The sequence below is a fragment of the Rutidosis leptorrhynchoides genome, chromosome 1 (genome assembly GCF_046630445.1).
Source record: "Rutidosis leptorrhynchoides isolate AG116_Rl617_1_P2 chromosome 1, CSIRO_AGI_Rlap_v1, whole genome shotgun sequence".
NCBI classification, from domain to species: Eukaryota; Viridiplantae; Streptophyta; class Magnoliopsida; order Asterales; family Asteraceae; genus Rutidosis; species Rutidosis leptorrhynchoides.
The window spans coordinates 8,945,632-8,960,084 of record NC_092333.1 but is presented as its reverse complement, the minus strand read 5'-3'; the positions used below and the strand labels follow the sequence as shown (position 1 = coordinate 8,960,084).

Below are 14,453 nucleotides of genomic sequence, written 5' to 3'. Positions count from 1 at the left end.
AAATGGTGGTAGGTATCGAGAAATGGACGCGTAAACAAGTACATAGTCACAACTATCGGGTTCCTGAACCTTATCGAGATCAAGTTCGTGACTTTCCCCTGTTCTGATTTCATTAACTGAGTAGTTACATGTATAATTGGCCCGTTTGTTTTCATTACTTGAAAAGTATATGCAGTAAATTTGGTCAGCTTGACGTTAGAGCATTAACTTTATATAACAACAGCAATACCCAATTCCGCTTATGCAATGTATTAGATAAAAAGACTCAATACTCAACCCTCAAGTACAGAAAGTCATCCCTCTCCCCCTAACTCCCTAGGTTAAAAGTTTGCTTCCAGTAGAACCTTCAGCCAGATTAAGCTTCTAAATGGGTCAAAAAAGTACATAAGCACCACCCCCAAAAACAGACCCTAACATGGCAAGTGTTAGATCATAGATTGAGTTCTATTATTTCAAATAGTACAATTCTAGTCCCTGCAAGAACATTCCTTTTTAGTAAAATTTCATTTTGTTCCATCACTCAACTGGTCTTATTCTTACTTGTCCATTTTGGCACCTCTAAAGTATGGTAATATTTTTGACACAACGACAGGTAGTGGTCGTGATTGGGAGCGGGTATAGTGCAATTGATATATCTAGAGAAATCGCAACAGCTGCCAAAGAGGTTCATCTTTCGTCCAGATCTTCAAATGTCAAGTTTTCAAAGTTGGATGGTTATGAAAACATATGGCAGCATCAGAGGGTACATTTGATTCATATACTAACTTATACTAACTTATTACATGTAAAAGTTTTGATTTTTTAAACTTCCATTAGATCAATCGTGTTTATGATGATGGGACCGTTGTGTTCCAAGATGATCAAGATTCTATTAAAGCGGATGCAATCTTACATTGCACAGGGTATGAAGTACTACTCTTTTCCCACAATACTCATGTTACGTTTTCTAAATTCCAATAAGTCACCAATAAAATAGATATCGATTCGGTATTTTGTCAGGTATAAGTTTCATTTCCCCTTTCTAAAAACAAACAACATGGTACATGTTGACGACAATCGAGTTGGACCACTCTACAAACATATATTCCCTCCTCAATTAGCACCTAAACTCTGTTTCATTGGATTACCATTCAGTACGTCGTTTATTACTCTTTTCGCTGTTTCTAACATTATCTCAAAACATGTATATTATCTTATACGAAAAATTATTTTCAAATTCTTACATTTGTAAAGATCAAGGTGCTTTATTTCCAATGTTTGAGCTGCAAGCAAAGTGGGTAGCACTGGTGCTGTCTGAGAAGATATTGTTGCCATCCGAAGACGAAATGTTGGCTGATGTTTACAAACACTATCGAGAAATGGAAGACAATTTGATCCCGAAGCACTATACTCATTCTCTACTCTTTCAGGTTTATATTACAGTTATTTTGTTGTTAACTTTTGCTTGCTTGCGTCACCCTTCAGACTTCATTTTATAACTTCAGTTTATATATAATTGTTGACAGTTCGAATATTTGGACTGGTTAGCTGCTCAAGTAGGTCTGCAGGTTGAAGATAGACTTAAGAAGATCTGCAGGAACCTTTTTGATCATTGGATTGCCAGCCCTAACGATTTCAGAAACGAGTTTTCATGTTGAATTATAACAACATTAATGACTAATCAAGGTAACATTAAAAGCAAACATAGGAACTTATGCAACACACTGTCAATGGACTAAAATTACCATATTTATTTAAAAGGAATCTCTCCTCTCTCTCTCTCTCTAGGGCGATTTGGGCGGGAAATTCAGTTACGCCTCCATTGATCCAAATTCACCATTGTTACACCTTTTTTCCTGCAATTCTTCACTCAAATTCATCTAGTTATGAGAGGCGAGCATCTCTGTTAGGTCTGATTTGTCTTTTACTGCTTCGTTTTCATGGATTCATCAAAACCTAGAAAATCAACTCGTAAAGTGAAAATTCCTGGTAAATTTGATAATTCAATTCATAATCTCAATAATCTAAAAAACGATTCGAGGTAGATTAATGGATTGAAGAAACCTGGAGATTCAATTGAATCTGTTGAAGTATCTGAGGTTGAGAGTACTGTTGTTCGTGGAAAGGGTATTGTTGACCTACCTGCAGTTGATACTGTTAATGTAAGTCAAACTGAACCTGCAAGTGCATTTAATGCTAATTCTCCTGTTAAATCTGCTCATGATAACACACCTACTTATGCTAGTATTACTCATAAAACCACAATTGATACTAAATTGGAATATGTGCCTACGTTTGTTGATGATACTGGCAATGAGTTTGTTATTTTTGAAAATGAGTTTGTGGAGGAAAGTAGTAAACAATGGCAATTAACTGCTTGTGGCTATACTATTGGTTGTAATATGTCTTATAATGCTCTAAACTACAACCTGAGAAGAATGTGGAGTAAATTTGGTTTACAAGACATTGTAATGGATAGCAAGAGCATATGCTACTTCAAGTTTGATAATGAACAAGGCATGAATAAGGTCATTGAGAGCAGCCCATGGATGGTTAATGGGAAGCCATTACTTGTGCAGAAATGGGATCCTGATTTGTCTATTGAAAAAGTTGACCCTATCAAGGTGCCTATATGGGTCAAATTCAAAGAAATCCCACTTGAGGCATGGAATGTGAAGGGGTTGAGTGCTATTGCAAGTAGAATTGGCAAGCCTATTGCAATGGACACATTAACTGCAAATATATGTCACAAAGGTAGTGGGAGAGCTGGATTTGCAAGAATTATGGTAGAAGCAGAGGCCAAAAAAGGACTGGTGGAGCAGGTTGAGATTCAGTATAAGGACAAAGAACAAAAAATAAAGGGTTTAAAAAAGGTTGTAGTGGATTATGAATGGAAACCTTCTATTTGTGAGCATTGCACTGTCTTTGGGCATAATTTGCAGGAATGCAAAGTGAGGCCAAGAACTGAGGAAGAGTTAAAAGCTATTACTCAGAAGGCATTGTCAAATGATAAAGAGGGATATGTGGAGGTCAAGAAGAAAAATAAGGGTTTTAAGAAGCAAAATCATGTTGCTGCAGTTGCAAAACTTAAGCCTATGGCTAACACTAATAGATATGATGCTCTGCACATGAAGGATAATGTTCAAAATAGTCAAAATATTCACAATGGTGATCTTTCAAAGGTTGAGTTGTTTATTAAGAAAAGAAAACAACCTAACCTAAATGAGTCAAAGGATTGGACAAATGCAATGTTTGCCTACTTTAAAATGAAGTGGGAACAAATGCAGATTTTGGAACCAGATGAATTTAGTGAAGATGTTATCATCACTGGAAAGGAGAATGTATTGGAGAATTAATTGAAAGGTATGGAAAATGACATCTTATTCCAGAATCAATGATGCATAAAGACTTCAAAATTGCAACATGAAATATAAGGGGTATGTGTACTTTAGATAAACAATCTGAAGTAAAGAATATCATTAAGAATGAAGATTTATGTATGTGCATTGTTTTAGAATCCCATCTGAAGAATTCTAACATTCATAAAGCATGTTCAAATGTGTTTAATACCTGGAAGTGGACTCCAATATTCAACATAGTCTAAACAGCTGCAGAATTATTTTAGGATGGGATGATAATAAGGTTCATGTTATGGTGATCAGCTGTACAAAACAAGCTATCTTCTGTTTGGTTGAGATTATAAGCACCAAAGTAAAGTTTTACTGCAGTTTTGTCTATGCTTGTAATAAAGGGAAAGATAGACTCCCACTTTGGAAGGATTTGGAGATTCAAAAGAATATCACAGTTAACAAACCATGGTTTATTATGGGTGACTTCAATGTGACTAGATACTTATCTGAACATTCTTCAGGAAGCTCTCTATTGACTGAAGATATGAAAGTGTTTAATGAGTGTATAGCTGATATTGAGGTTGAGAATATAAGTAGTACTGGTTTTCAATTCACCTGGACTAAATCTCTTAAGAATCCCAAGTGTGGCACCCTAAAAAAGCTAGACAGAATTATGATCAATTGTGAAGTGATGAATGCTATTCCTCAAGCTCATGGTATTTTCCTGCCTTATGCCATCTCTGATCATAGCCCAGCCATACTTTGTATTCCAAAGTATATGATTTGCAAGCCTAAATCATTTAGATTCATGAATTTTGATAATGCTAAAAACGAACATATATTTCATAGCATTATTCCTCAAGAAAGACAAGCTTTTAGTTGCAATTGTTCTATTTACAAGTGATATTCGTTTAAATAATAAAAGGTGAAGACAAAAGACAGATTCGACGAATTGAAGAAGCAAACGACCAAAAAGCTCAAAAGTACAAAATACAATCAAAGAGGTTCCAATTATTGATAAAAAACGTCTCGAAATTACAAGAGTACAAGATTCAAAACGCAAAGTACAAGATATTAAATTGTACGCAAGGACGTTCGAAAATCCGGAACCGGGACCAGAGTCAACTCTCAACGCTCGACGCAACGGACTAAAAATTACAAGTCAACTATGCACATAAATATAATATAATATTTAAATAATTCTTATAATTATTTATATATTATATAATATATTATAAACCGTCGGCAAAAAAGGCTCCAAACTTGTGTGAGCTGTAAAAGCAAACTCCGCGAGTTGCGGAGTTTGCAGTGCAAAAATTACGCGAGTCGCGGAGCCCCAAATGTTGAAACTGCCTATAAAGCTCGCGCATTCTGATCGTAAAAAAAATCATCAATATATCCATCCATCTATCTATACGTAAATATATATATATATATATATATATATATATATATATATATATATATATATATATATATATATAATTTATATTTTAATTTTAATTTTAATTTTAAATCCTAATAATAAGGGTATGTTAGCGAATGTTGTAAGGGTGTAAGTCGAAATTCTGTCCGTGTAACGCTACGCTATTTTTAATCATTGTAAGTTATGTTCAACCTTTTTAATTTAATGTCTCGTAGCTAAGTTATAATTATGCTTATTTAAAACAAAGTAATCATGATATTGGGCTAATTACTAAAATTGGGTAATTGGGCTTTGTACCATAATTGGGGTTTGGACAAAAGAACGACACTTGTAGAAATTAGACTATGAGTTATTAATGGGCTTTATTAAATGTTTAACTAAATGATAGTTTGTTAATTTTAATATAAAGATTTACAATTGGACGTCCCTATAAATAACCATATACACTCAATCGGACACGATGGGTGGGGTATTTATATGTACGAATAATCGTTCATTTAACCGGACACGGGAATGGATTAATAGCCACTAGAATTATTAAAACAGGGGTGAAATTATGTACAAGGACACTTGGCATAATTGTTAACAAAGTATTAAAACCTTGGGTTACACTCAGTCGACATCCTGGTGTAATTATTAAACAAAGTATTAAAATCTTGTTACAGTTTAAGTCCCCAATTAGTTGGAATATTTAACTTCGGGTATAAGGATAATTTGACGAGGATACTCGCACTTTATATTTATGACTGATGGACTGTTATGGACAAAAACCAGACGGACATATTAAATAATCCAGGACAAAGGACAATTAACCCATGGGCATAAAACTAAAATCAACACGTCAAACATCATGATTACGGAAGTTTAAATAAGCATAATTCTTTTATTTCATATTTAATTTCCTTTATTTTATATTTAATTGCACTTCTAAATATCGCATTTTTATTGTTATTGTATTTAATTGCACTTTTAATTATCGTACTTTTTAATTATCGCAAGTTTATTTTATCGCACTTTTATTATTCGCAATTTCATTATCGTTATTTACTTTACGCTTTAAATTAAGTCTTTTATTTATTTATTATTTTACATTTTGTTTTAACTGCGACTAAAGTTTTAAAATCGACAAACCGGTCATTAAACGGTAAAAACCCCCCTTTATAATAATAATATTACTTATATATATATTTGTATTTTTATAAAATTAAACTAATATAGCGTTAAGCTTTGTTTAAAGATTTTTACTGTGGAACGAACCGGACTTACTAAAAACTACACTACTGTACGATTAGGTACACTGCCTATAAGTGTTGTAGCAAGGTTTAAGTATATCCATTCTATATATAAATAAATATCTTGTGTAAAATTGTATCGTATTTAATAGTATTTTATACCCCTTAGCTTTAACATCAAGTTATTTTTGGCGCCGCTGCCGGGGACAATCAAACTTAAAAGCTGGAAGCGCAACGCTAAATAAATAAAAAAAAGATTTTTATTTTTAGTTTACTTTTATTAAAATTCACTTTTGTAAAAATACGTTTTTAATTATTCGAAAACATAAAAAGAAAACAAAAATATAAATATTTTTAAGAATTTGTTAAATATTTAAGTTTTGTAAAGTTTCTTTATTTTTATTTTATAAAAATATAAGTTTTATTTAAATATTTTGTTTTTATTAAAACATAAAAAAAAAACGTCGAATTAAAAACTGTGCCTGAGTTGAATTTTGGAACCCCGCGACTCGCGGAGTTTGCAGCTTCGAATACCGCAACTCGCGGAGCCGTCTGACACGGGCCACACAGGAACCCTAATCAGCTTTAATTACGGAGTAATTATTATTAATTATTATTATTATTAACCCTAAATTACTTATTATTATAATTAGTTTTAAGTTTCTTTTTATTTAATTTATATATTTAGTTAAATTAGTTTAATTAAAATATAAAATTAATAGTTTAATAAAATAAATAATATAAAAATAATATTTTTATAAAAATTGTACTTTTTACAACTTTTTGTATATTTTTATATTTTGTCCCTTTTTAATTATTTTAGCGTAATATTTGTATTTTTCGCTCGTATTTAGTTTTAAGATATAGTTTTTGCCATAGTTATTTTTTTTACTTCTAGATTTTTAGGCTTTGCCGTAAAATCCCTTAAGTACTTTTTCTTTAGACTAAGATTTAGGTGCTTTAGAATTTTGCGACGCCTTTTTAAGTTTTAGTTTCTTTTTAAGTTATTGTCATTTGGGATATAGTTTTACTTGTAAGCTTTAATATTTTTAGACACCTTTTGCCTATGTATCAATTATCATTCCAATTAGTAATTTCAATTTGCGATTATAATTTTAAGTTAGTGATAGTAATAAGGTTGGGTTAGTCGAGTGTTTTTAAGTTCTATAAGTTACTCTTTTTCTTTCTTATTTTTATTTTTCGACCTTTTCCGACACATTCTTTTTCTTTCTTATTTCTCGCTATTCTAGTTTTAGGACATAGATTTTTATTCTACTTCTTATCTAAATTTCTTAAAATTACGAAAATTTATTTTAAGTGGTTAAATTGATAGACATCAAAATTTTCTGGTTCGTAGTAATAGTTGGATTTGTACGTGGACCGAGTTATTGGAGCCAAACAGTCCTCAATTATATTGAGACCAAACGAATCCTGCCCCTCTGCTGTATCTTTTGGCTATTCGAAACGTGGGCAAAATCAGAAAAGTCTATTAATTGGATAACTTATATAATTTTTCTTTCCTTTTTAAAAACTAATAGGATATTCAGTGAATGTACCGAGCAAGACGTTCACCACCTTTTGTACGTTCACCACCTGTAACTAGATCAAGACATTTAGCAAATATTACCGCCGTTGATTTTTCTTTAGAATCGTCATCCAGTCGACCAAGTACTCCAGTTCAAATTTCCGATAATCCATTTTTTGAACCCGACCTCACAATTGAGAATCCGGAGAATATTCAGGGACGATTCATAGATCCTGAACCACTAAACTTTCCTCCAGAACCACCAATCATTCAAACAGAGATTGTTGAGGAACGAACCATTAAATCAGAATCCTCTAGTGATTCCGATTCAACAAATTCAATTATGGAGAATCTAGAACCTTTAAGTATGGAAGACCGAATGAGAGCTAAACGCACTGGCCAAGGTCACGCAATTACTCATCCTGACATTAATGCGCCAGATTATGAAATCAAAGGACAAATTCTACACATGGTGACTAATCAATGCCAATTTAGTGGTGCGCCGAAGGAAGATCCAAATGAACATCTTCGTACCTTTAATAGGATCTGCACACTATTTAAAATAAGAGAAGTGGAAGATGAACAGATATATCTCATGTTATTTCCCTGGACTTTAAAAGGAGAAGCCAAAGATTGGTTGGAATCGTTACCTGAAGGGGCGATTGATACATGGGACGTTTTAGTTGAAAAATTTCTTAAACAATTCTTTCCGGCATCTAAAGCCGTAAGACTTCTGAAACAACCCAACCCGTACTCCGTACGATAAATTTTTTTTTATAATACACATTTACGCGCCAATTAAATATGTAGACCAAATCACAAGTTCCATTAAACCATACAACCATTACCAATGTTTACAAAAGGGCACAAAGGCCATTAGTTAAGTAAATATAAGTTTGACCGAATACAATGATAGTTTATAAACCAAACGACCCAACGAGCATGGTTTGGGACTAAACTACCCAAAAGGTGGTCAACTTCCAAAAGCTCCTACAAGCACATCATCAAGGACATATAGTGTCCGACAATCCCCTTCCCTTTATCCTCGCCTGCAACTAAAAAGATAAACAACGAGAGGGGTAAGCTAACGCTTAGTGAATGCAATAATTATACATGATCATATATAACCTACTTACTTGCATACACTTACACAATACCACATACAAGCTAGCAACCCAACCAACATGAAATCCATCATGCATAAACTACTATCCACGTTCCACATCAAGCTAGCAATAGTATTAGCATATAGTTCACAATATAATATGCTAAGTACAATTCGCACAACCATGGTTAACCAAGTATACAAGAGAACGGTACATGAAGGTCCGTTGGAGTTCATAACATCCACTAGTGTTACTTATACACCGCGTAATCACTAGTCCCCCGGGTGATGTCTTAAACACCGCGACTAACTCACCCTTACACAATGTGGCATCTTAAACACCGCGACGAATCCACACTTCATTCAATACAATGAGTGGTGTCTTGATCACCGCGACACTTCCACTCTCATGACATTGTGGTGTCTTAAACACCGCGACAATTTCACAAGTCAATTACACAATGAGTAGTGTCTTAAGCACCGCGACAATACTACTCGTTACCTAAAATGTGGTGTCTTGAACACCGCGACACTTCCACATTCATACCACACAAATAAATACATTATATACGTTCACGCATAATTATTCCACTCACCTTGACACAAGGATGATGAATATTCGCTTCCAAACTCAAAGCCAAGTACCTAATACATTAAGTACCAATTCAATACATAAACTAGTGGAATTAACCACATTACAATTACTTGGGCATTTAATGACTCAATTCGCATTAAATAACCCAACTACATCACAACCGCCCTCTTAATGGCCAAGACTCGACTTTAGTTACCAACATTAGTGCATTAAAGTCTACTAGCCTCAATTGACATCCACCTAGGGTAATTTACACCCATTTTACCCAAACTAGGTCAACTAGTACATTCTTGACCCATTTTGACACTTTCACATCCAAACTAGTCAAACATAACCCAAATGACATCTCTTTTAATTTTAACAAATGTTTAATGCTTTTAATATCATTAACACTTTCAACTCACAATTACAAGGCCAAAACCCTAGATTATGGCCATTAGGGTTTCATTACAACAACCTAACCCAAATTCACCCATTTTACTCCCAAATGGGTCATACAAGCTTCTATTAACCAAAACCCTAGCCATAATCAATTAAAACTCGAAACTTAGAGTTAGAACTTACCGAGACTATCACCACGTAGCTAGAGTCACAAGGAACAACTTTAATACTTGCTCCAAAGATCAACCCTAAATCCTTCCTCTCTCAATCTCACTTTGAATCCAAATGGGTGTTAGAGTTTTGGGAGAGAAATTGAAAGAAAATGAAAAAGGAAAATGAAATAAATGAACTAGTGGACCAGATTTAATGCACCCATCTGATCTATACGTCCATTTACCATTTTGCCCCTCAAAATCTCTTAATTTAACCTAAAACCGGGACCTGGCCAGCAGGCCTGCCGCGGCGCGGCACTAAACGTCGCGGCGCGACGAATCAAAGTAAAATTCACCATGCTTAAGTCCTGTTCTGATCTGGAAACGCTTGATGGGTCGCGGCGCGGACCCGTTTGTCGCGGCGCGACATACGCCTGGGTCTGGCCACTTCGACTAGTTAGTCAAATTTCCAAGGTTTCCACAACTAATTCCTTCATTCTCGTTCCCAATACACGTCTAAGCCTCACATCTAAGTCTCACGAGACCTAACACTACACAAGCTCATTTGTACACTTATATACGCACATGTTAACTAGCACACAATAAATTATATATATACGTTTATCTATACAATTACGCATAAGCTTCCGAATCATAACGTACAAATGGTTAAATATGTACCTTTAGTCACGTACGGGAAAAACGGGATGTTACAACTCTCCCCCACTTAGATCGGAGCGCGTCCTCGCGATCCAAGCCGCATGACAAGCCGGAAGATAAACCAAAGCAAACTCTTCGGATTCCCATGTAAACTCGGAACCCTTTCGATGTCGCCATTGCACTTTGAAGGTTCTAACTTCCTTGTTCCGCAACATCTTAACCTTTTCATCAAGGATTGCAACCGGTTCTTCCGCATACTCTAACTTGTTATTCAAAGTAATCTCATCCAATGGCACCCAAGTCGAGTCATCCACAAGACACTTGCGAAGATGGGAAACATGGAACGTATTATGAATTCCCGCAAGTTCTTCGGGTAACTCTAATCGATAAGCAACCTCACCAACACGTGCCAATACCTTGAAAGGACCAATAAACCGAGGAGCTAACTTTCCTCGCTTTCTAAACCGAATCACACCCTTCCATGGAGAAACCTTAAGCATCACCATATCACCTTCTTGAAACTCAATCGTTCTTCTACCTTTATCGGCATAAGACTTTTGTCTATCTTGCGCCGCTTTAAGTCGAGCCCGAATCATTTCAATTTTACTATTCGTCTCCAAAACCAAATCGGAACTTCCGATTTCTCGTTGACCCACTTCTCCCCAACAAATGGGAGTTCGACATCTACGCCCATAGAGCATCTCGTATGGTGGAATCCCAATACTAGCGTGGTAACTATTATTGTATGAGAATTCCACCAAGGGTAAGTGCTCGTCCCAACTTCCACCAAAATCAATAATACACGCCCTCAACATATCCTCTAGCGTTTGGTTAGTACGCTCGGTTTGACCGTCCGTTTGAGGATGATACGCCGTGCTCATTTTTAATTGAGTACCCATATCTTCATGAAACTTGTTCCAAAACCGAGATGTAAAGCGAGTATCTCGATCCGAAACAATAGATACCGGAACCCCATGTCTTGATATCACCTCCTTTATAAACAACTTAGCTAAAGTCTCCGATGATATCGTTTCCCGAATGGGAAGAAACAAGGCACTCTTCGTCAATCTATCAACAATCACCCAAATCGTATCGTATTGGGTTCGCGCCGTCTTCGGTAACTTGGTAATAAAGTCCATGGTAATGTGCTCCCATTTCCATTTCGGGACTTCCAATGGTTGTAACTTACCGTAAGGCTTTTGGTGTTCGGCTTTGACTTGTAAACATGTGACGCATTGTTCAACATACTTAACCACGTCACGCTTCATGTCGGGCCACCAATAATCTTTCTTCAAATCATAGTACATTTTCGTTGCACCCGGATGAATGGAATATTTGGACTTATGTGCTTCATCAAGTAGCACTCGCCGGTAATCCCCCATCTTAGGTACCCATACCTTTCCTTGAAAGGACAACAAGCCACGCGAGCCCATTGTAATGAACTCCGATTGGCCAACGATTCGTTCCGTGTGCTTATTGTGAACATAAGCCTCTATTTGATCTTCACCCATCTTTTCAAGAAAGTCATTAGTGATAATCAAACGTAACGATCCCACCTTTATCGCCGGATGTGTACTCTTTGGACTCAAGGCGTCCGCAACAACGTTCGCCTTACCCGGATGATAAAGTATCACGCAATCATAATCTTTCACCACGTCCATCCATCTACGTTGACGATAATTCAAATCTCGTTGAGTGAAAAGATGTTTCAAATTTTTGTGATCCGAATATATCGTACACTTGACACCATACAAGTAATGGCGCCAAATTTTCAACGCGTGCACTACCGCCGCCATCTCAAGATCATGAGTCGGGTATCTCGTTTCGTGTTCTTTTAATTGTCGAGAGGCATAAGCGATGACTTTACCTCTTTGCATCAGAACACACCCGAGCCCATTCAACGAAGCATCACAATAAACCACCATGTCTTCAATCCCTTCCGGTAACACCAACACCGGAGCTTGACATAACTTTTCTTTCAACAATTGAAAGGCGACTTCTTGTTCTTTTTCCCAATTAAATTTAACATTTTTCCTCGTCAACTTCGTCAAAGGAGAAGCAATCTTAGAAAAGTCTTGAATAAATCGACGATAATAACCGGCCAATCCGAGAAAACTTCGGATTTCCGTAGGCGTAGTCGGTCGACTCCAACTTTTCACCGTTTCGATCTTCCCCGGGTCTACCATAATACCTTCTTGATTCACAATATGACCAAGGAATTGAACTTCCCTTAGCCAAAATTCACATTTGGAGAACTTAGCATACAATTTCTCCCTTCGCAACGTCTTCAACACTTCACGTAGATGGTGTTCATGTTCCTTCATACTCTTGGAATAAACGAGTATGTCGTCAATGAACACGATTACCGACTTGTCCAACATAGGTTGGCACACTCGGTTCATTAGATCCATGAATGCCGCCGGTGCATTCGTGAGACCAAAAGGCGTAACCACAAACTCATAATGCCCGTAACGCGTCCGAAAGGCCGTTTTCTCGATGTCTTCCTCACGGACCCGCACTTGATGATAGCCGGACCGTAAATCGATCTTAGAAAAATACGTGGCACCTTGGAGTTGATCAAATAAATCGTCGATCCGAGGTAATGGATAACGATTCTTGATCGTCACTTTATTCAACTCCCTATAGTCGATGCACATTCGCATGCTTCCATCTTTCTTTTTCACAAACAAAACCGGAGCACCCCACGGCGAGGAGCTTGGTCGAATGAAACCCTTCTCAAGCAACTCTTGGGTTTGATTAAGCAATTCTTGCATCTCCGTCGGCGCTAAACGATAAGGGGTTTTAGCAATGGGAGTAGCTCCCGGAACCAACTCGATGCGAAATTCGACTTGTCTTTCCTCCGGAACACCCGGTAATTCATCCGGAAAGACATCTTCAAATTCGTTAACCACCGGAATCTTACGAATAGGTGGTGGCTCATCACGAGTATCAACTACGTGAGCAAGATAAAACAAGGCACCGCTCTTGCGAAAACGTCGTGCCCTTGCATAAGTGCACAATGGTACGAGTCTTCTCCGTCTATCGCCATGAATAATCAACTCTCCCCCACTTGGGGTCCTAACACGAATGAACTTATCATGGCATGCAATATCGGCTCTATAACGATCGAGCCAATCCATACCAACAACAATATCGAACTCACCCAAAGTCATCGGAATGAGGTCAATTTTAAACGTTTCGGTACCAAACACAACATCACAATTCTTACAAACATCAACCACTAGCGCCGTCTTGCCATCCGCTATTTCGACTTCAACCGGACGGCTCAACTTAACTAGCGGTTTATTTAACTTAGATACAAATCGAGGCGACACAAAAGACAAATTAGCACCGCTATCAAATAATATCTTGGCCGGTTTAGAGTTAACCAAGAAAGTACCTGAGACAACTTCGTTCGATTGTTTAGCTTCATCATTAGTCATCAAATAATTTCGACCCCGGCCCGTACCCGCCGCCTTCTCTAACCGCTTGACATGATCATTAACCAACTCGGGACACTCGGTCTTCTTGTGTCCTTCCTTCCCACAATTGTAACAAGTGAATTTTGTAGTAGAAGATGGTTTGGTGCAATCACGAGCCATATGTCCCCTTCGCCCACAATTATGACAAGAATAGGGGAAATCCCCCGAATCACCTTTCTTCACACTCCCCACACTCTCGGAGCCTTTCTTAAACTTCTTGCTAGAAAAATTAGATTGACTAGTAGCTTCAAATTTTTTTCTTGCCCAAGGTAAGGCTATTCTTCCTCATCACAAGCGCCTCGAAACCCTTGGCCATGTTAAACAATTCGTCAAAGCTTTTCACCACATTCACACTTATCTTCTCTTGATAACTATCATTCAAGATCCGATAAAAATCTTCCTTTAACATCTTGTCGTTCCCGACATACTCCGGGCAAAATTGAGTTTTAGACAAAAACACGGATTTGAGAGTGTTCAAGTCCATCGACCCTTGCCTCAAGGAACGTAACTCGTCCTTTAGCCTAGTGAGATCAGCCGAAGTTCGGTATTCTTCGAAAAATTCCACC

The 14,453-nt window shown here is 36.8% G+C and overlaps 1 protein-coding gene across 2 annotated transcripts in view; it reads left to right on the top strand.

Moving 5' to 3' along the window:
* Window positions 1-14,453, top strand: part of LOC139856009 (flavin-containing monooxygenase FMO GS-OX5-like) — a 76,047-nt gene that overhangs the window by 807 nt on the left and 60,787 nt on the right. Inside the window, exons 2-7 of one of the 2 annotated variants that reach the window (XM_071845256.1) lie at window positions 13-83; window positions 593-742; window positions 817-902; window positions 1,000-1,133; window positions 1,234-1,409; window positions 1,506-1,665. In XM_071845256.1, coding sequence (XP_071701357.1) covers window positions 13-83; window positions 593-742; window positions 817-902; window positions 1,000-1,133; window positions 1,234-1,409; window positions 1,506-1,637 — 749 coding nt within the window. In that variant the 3' untranslated portion in view covers window positions 1,638-1,665. Of the gene's footprint in view, window positions 1-12; window positions 84-592; window positions 743-816; window positions 903-999; window positions 1,134-1,233; window positions 1,410-1,505; window positions 1,726-14,453 lie in introns of those variants that run through there. The other variant, XM_071845250.1, reaches the window with a different exon arrangement.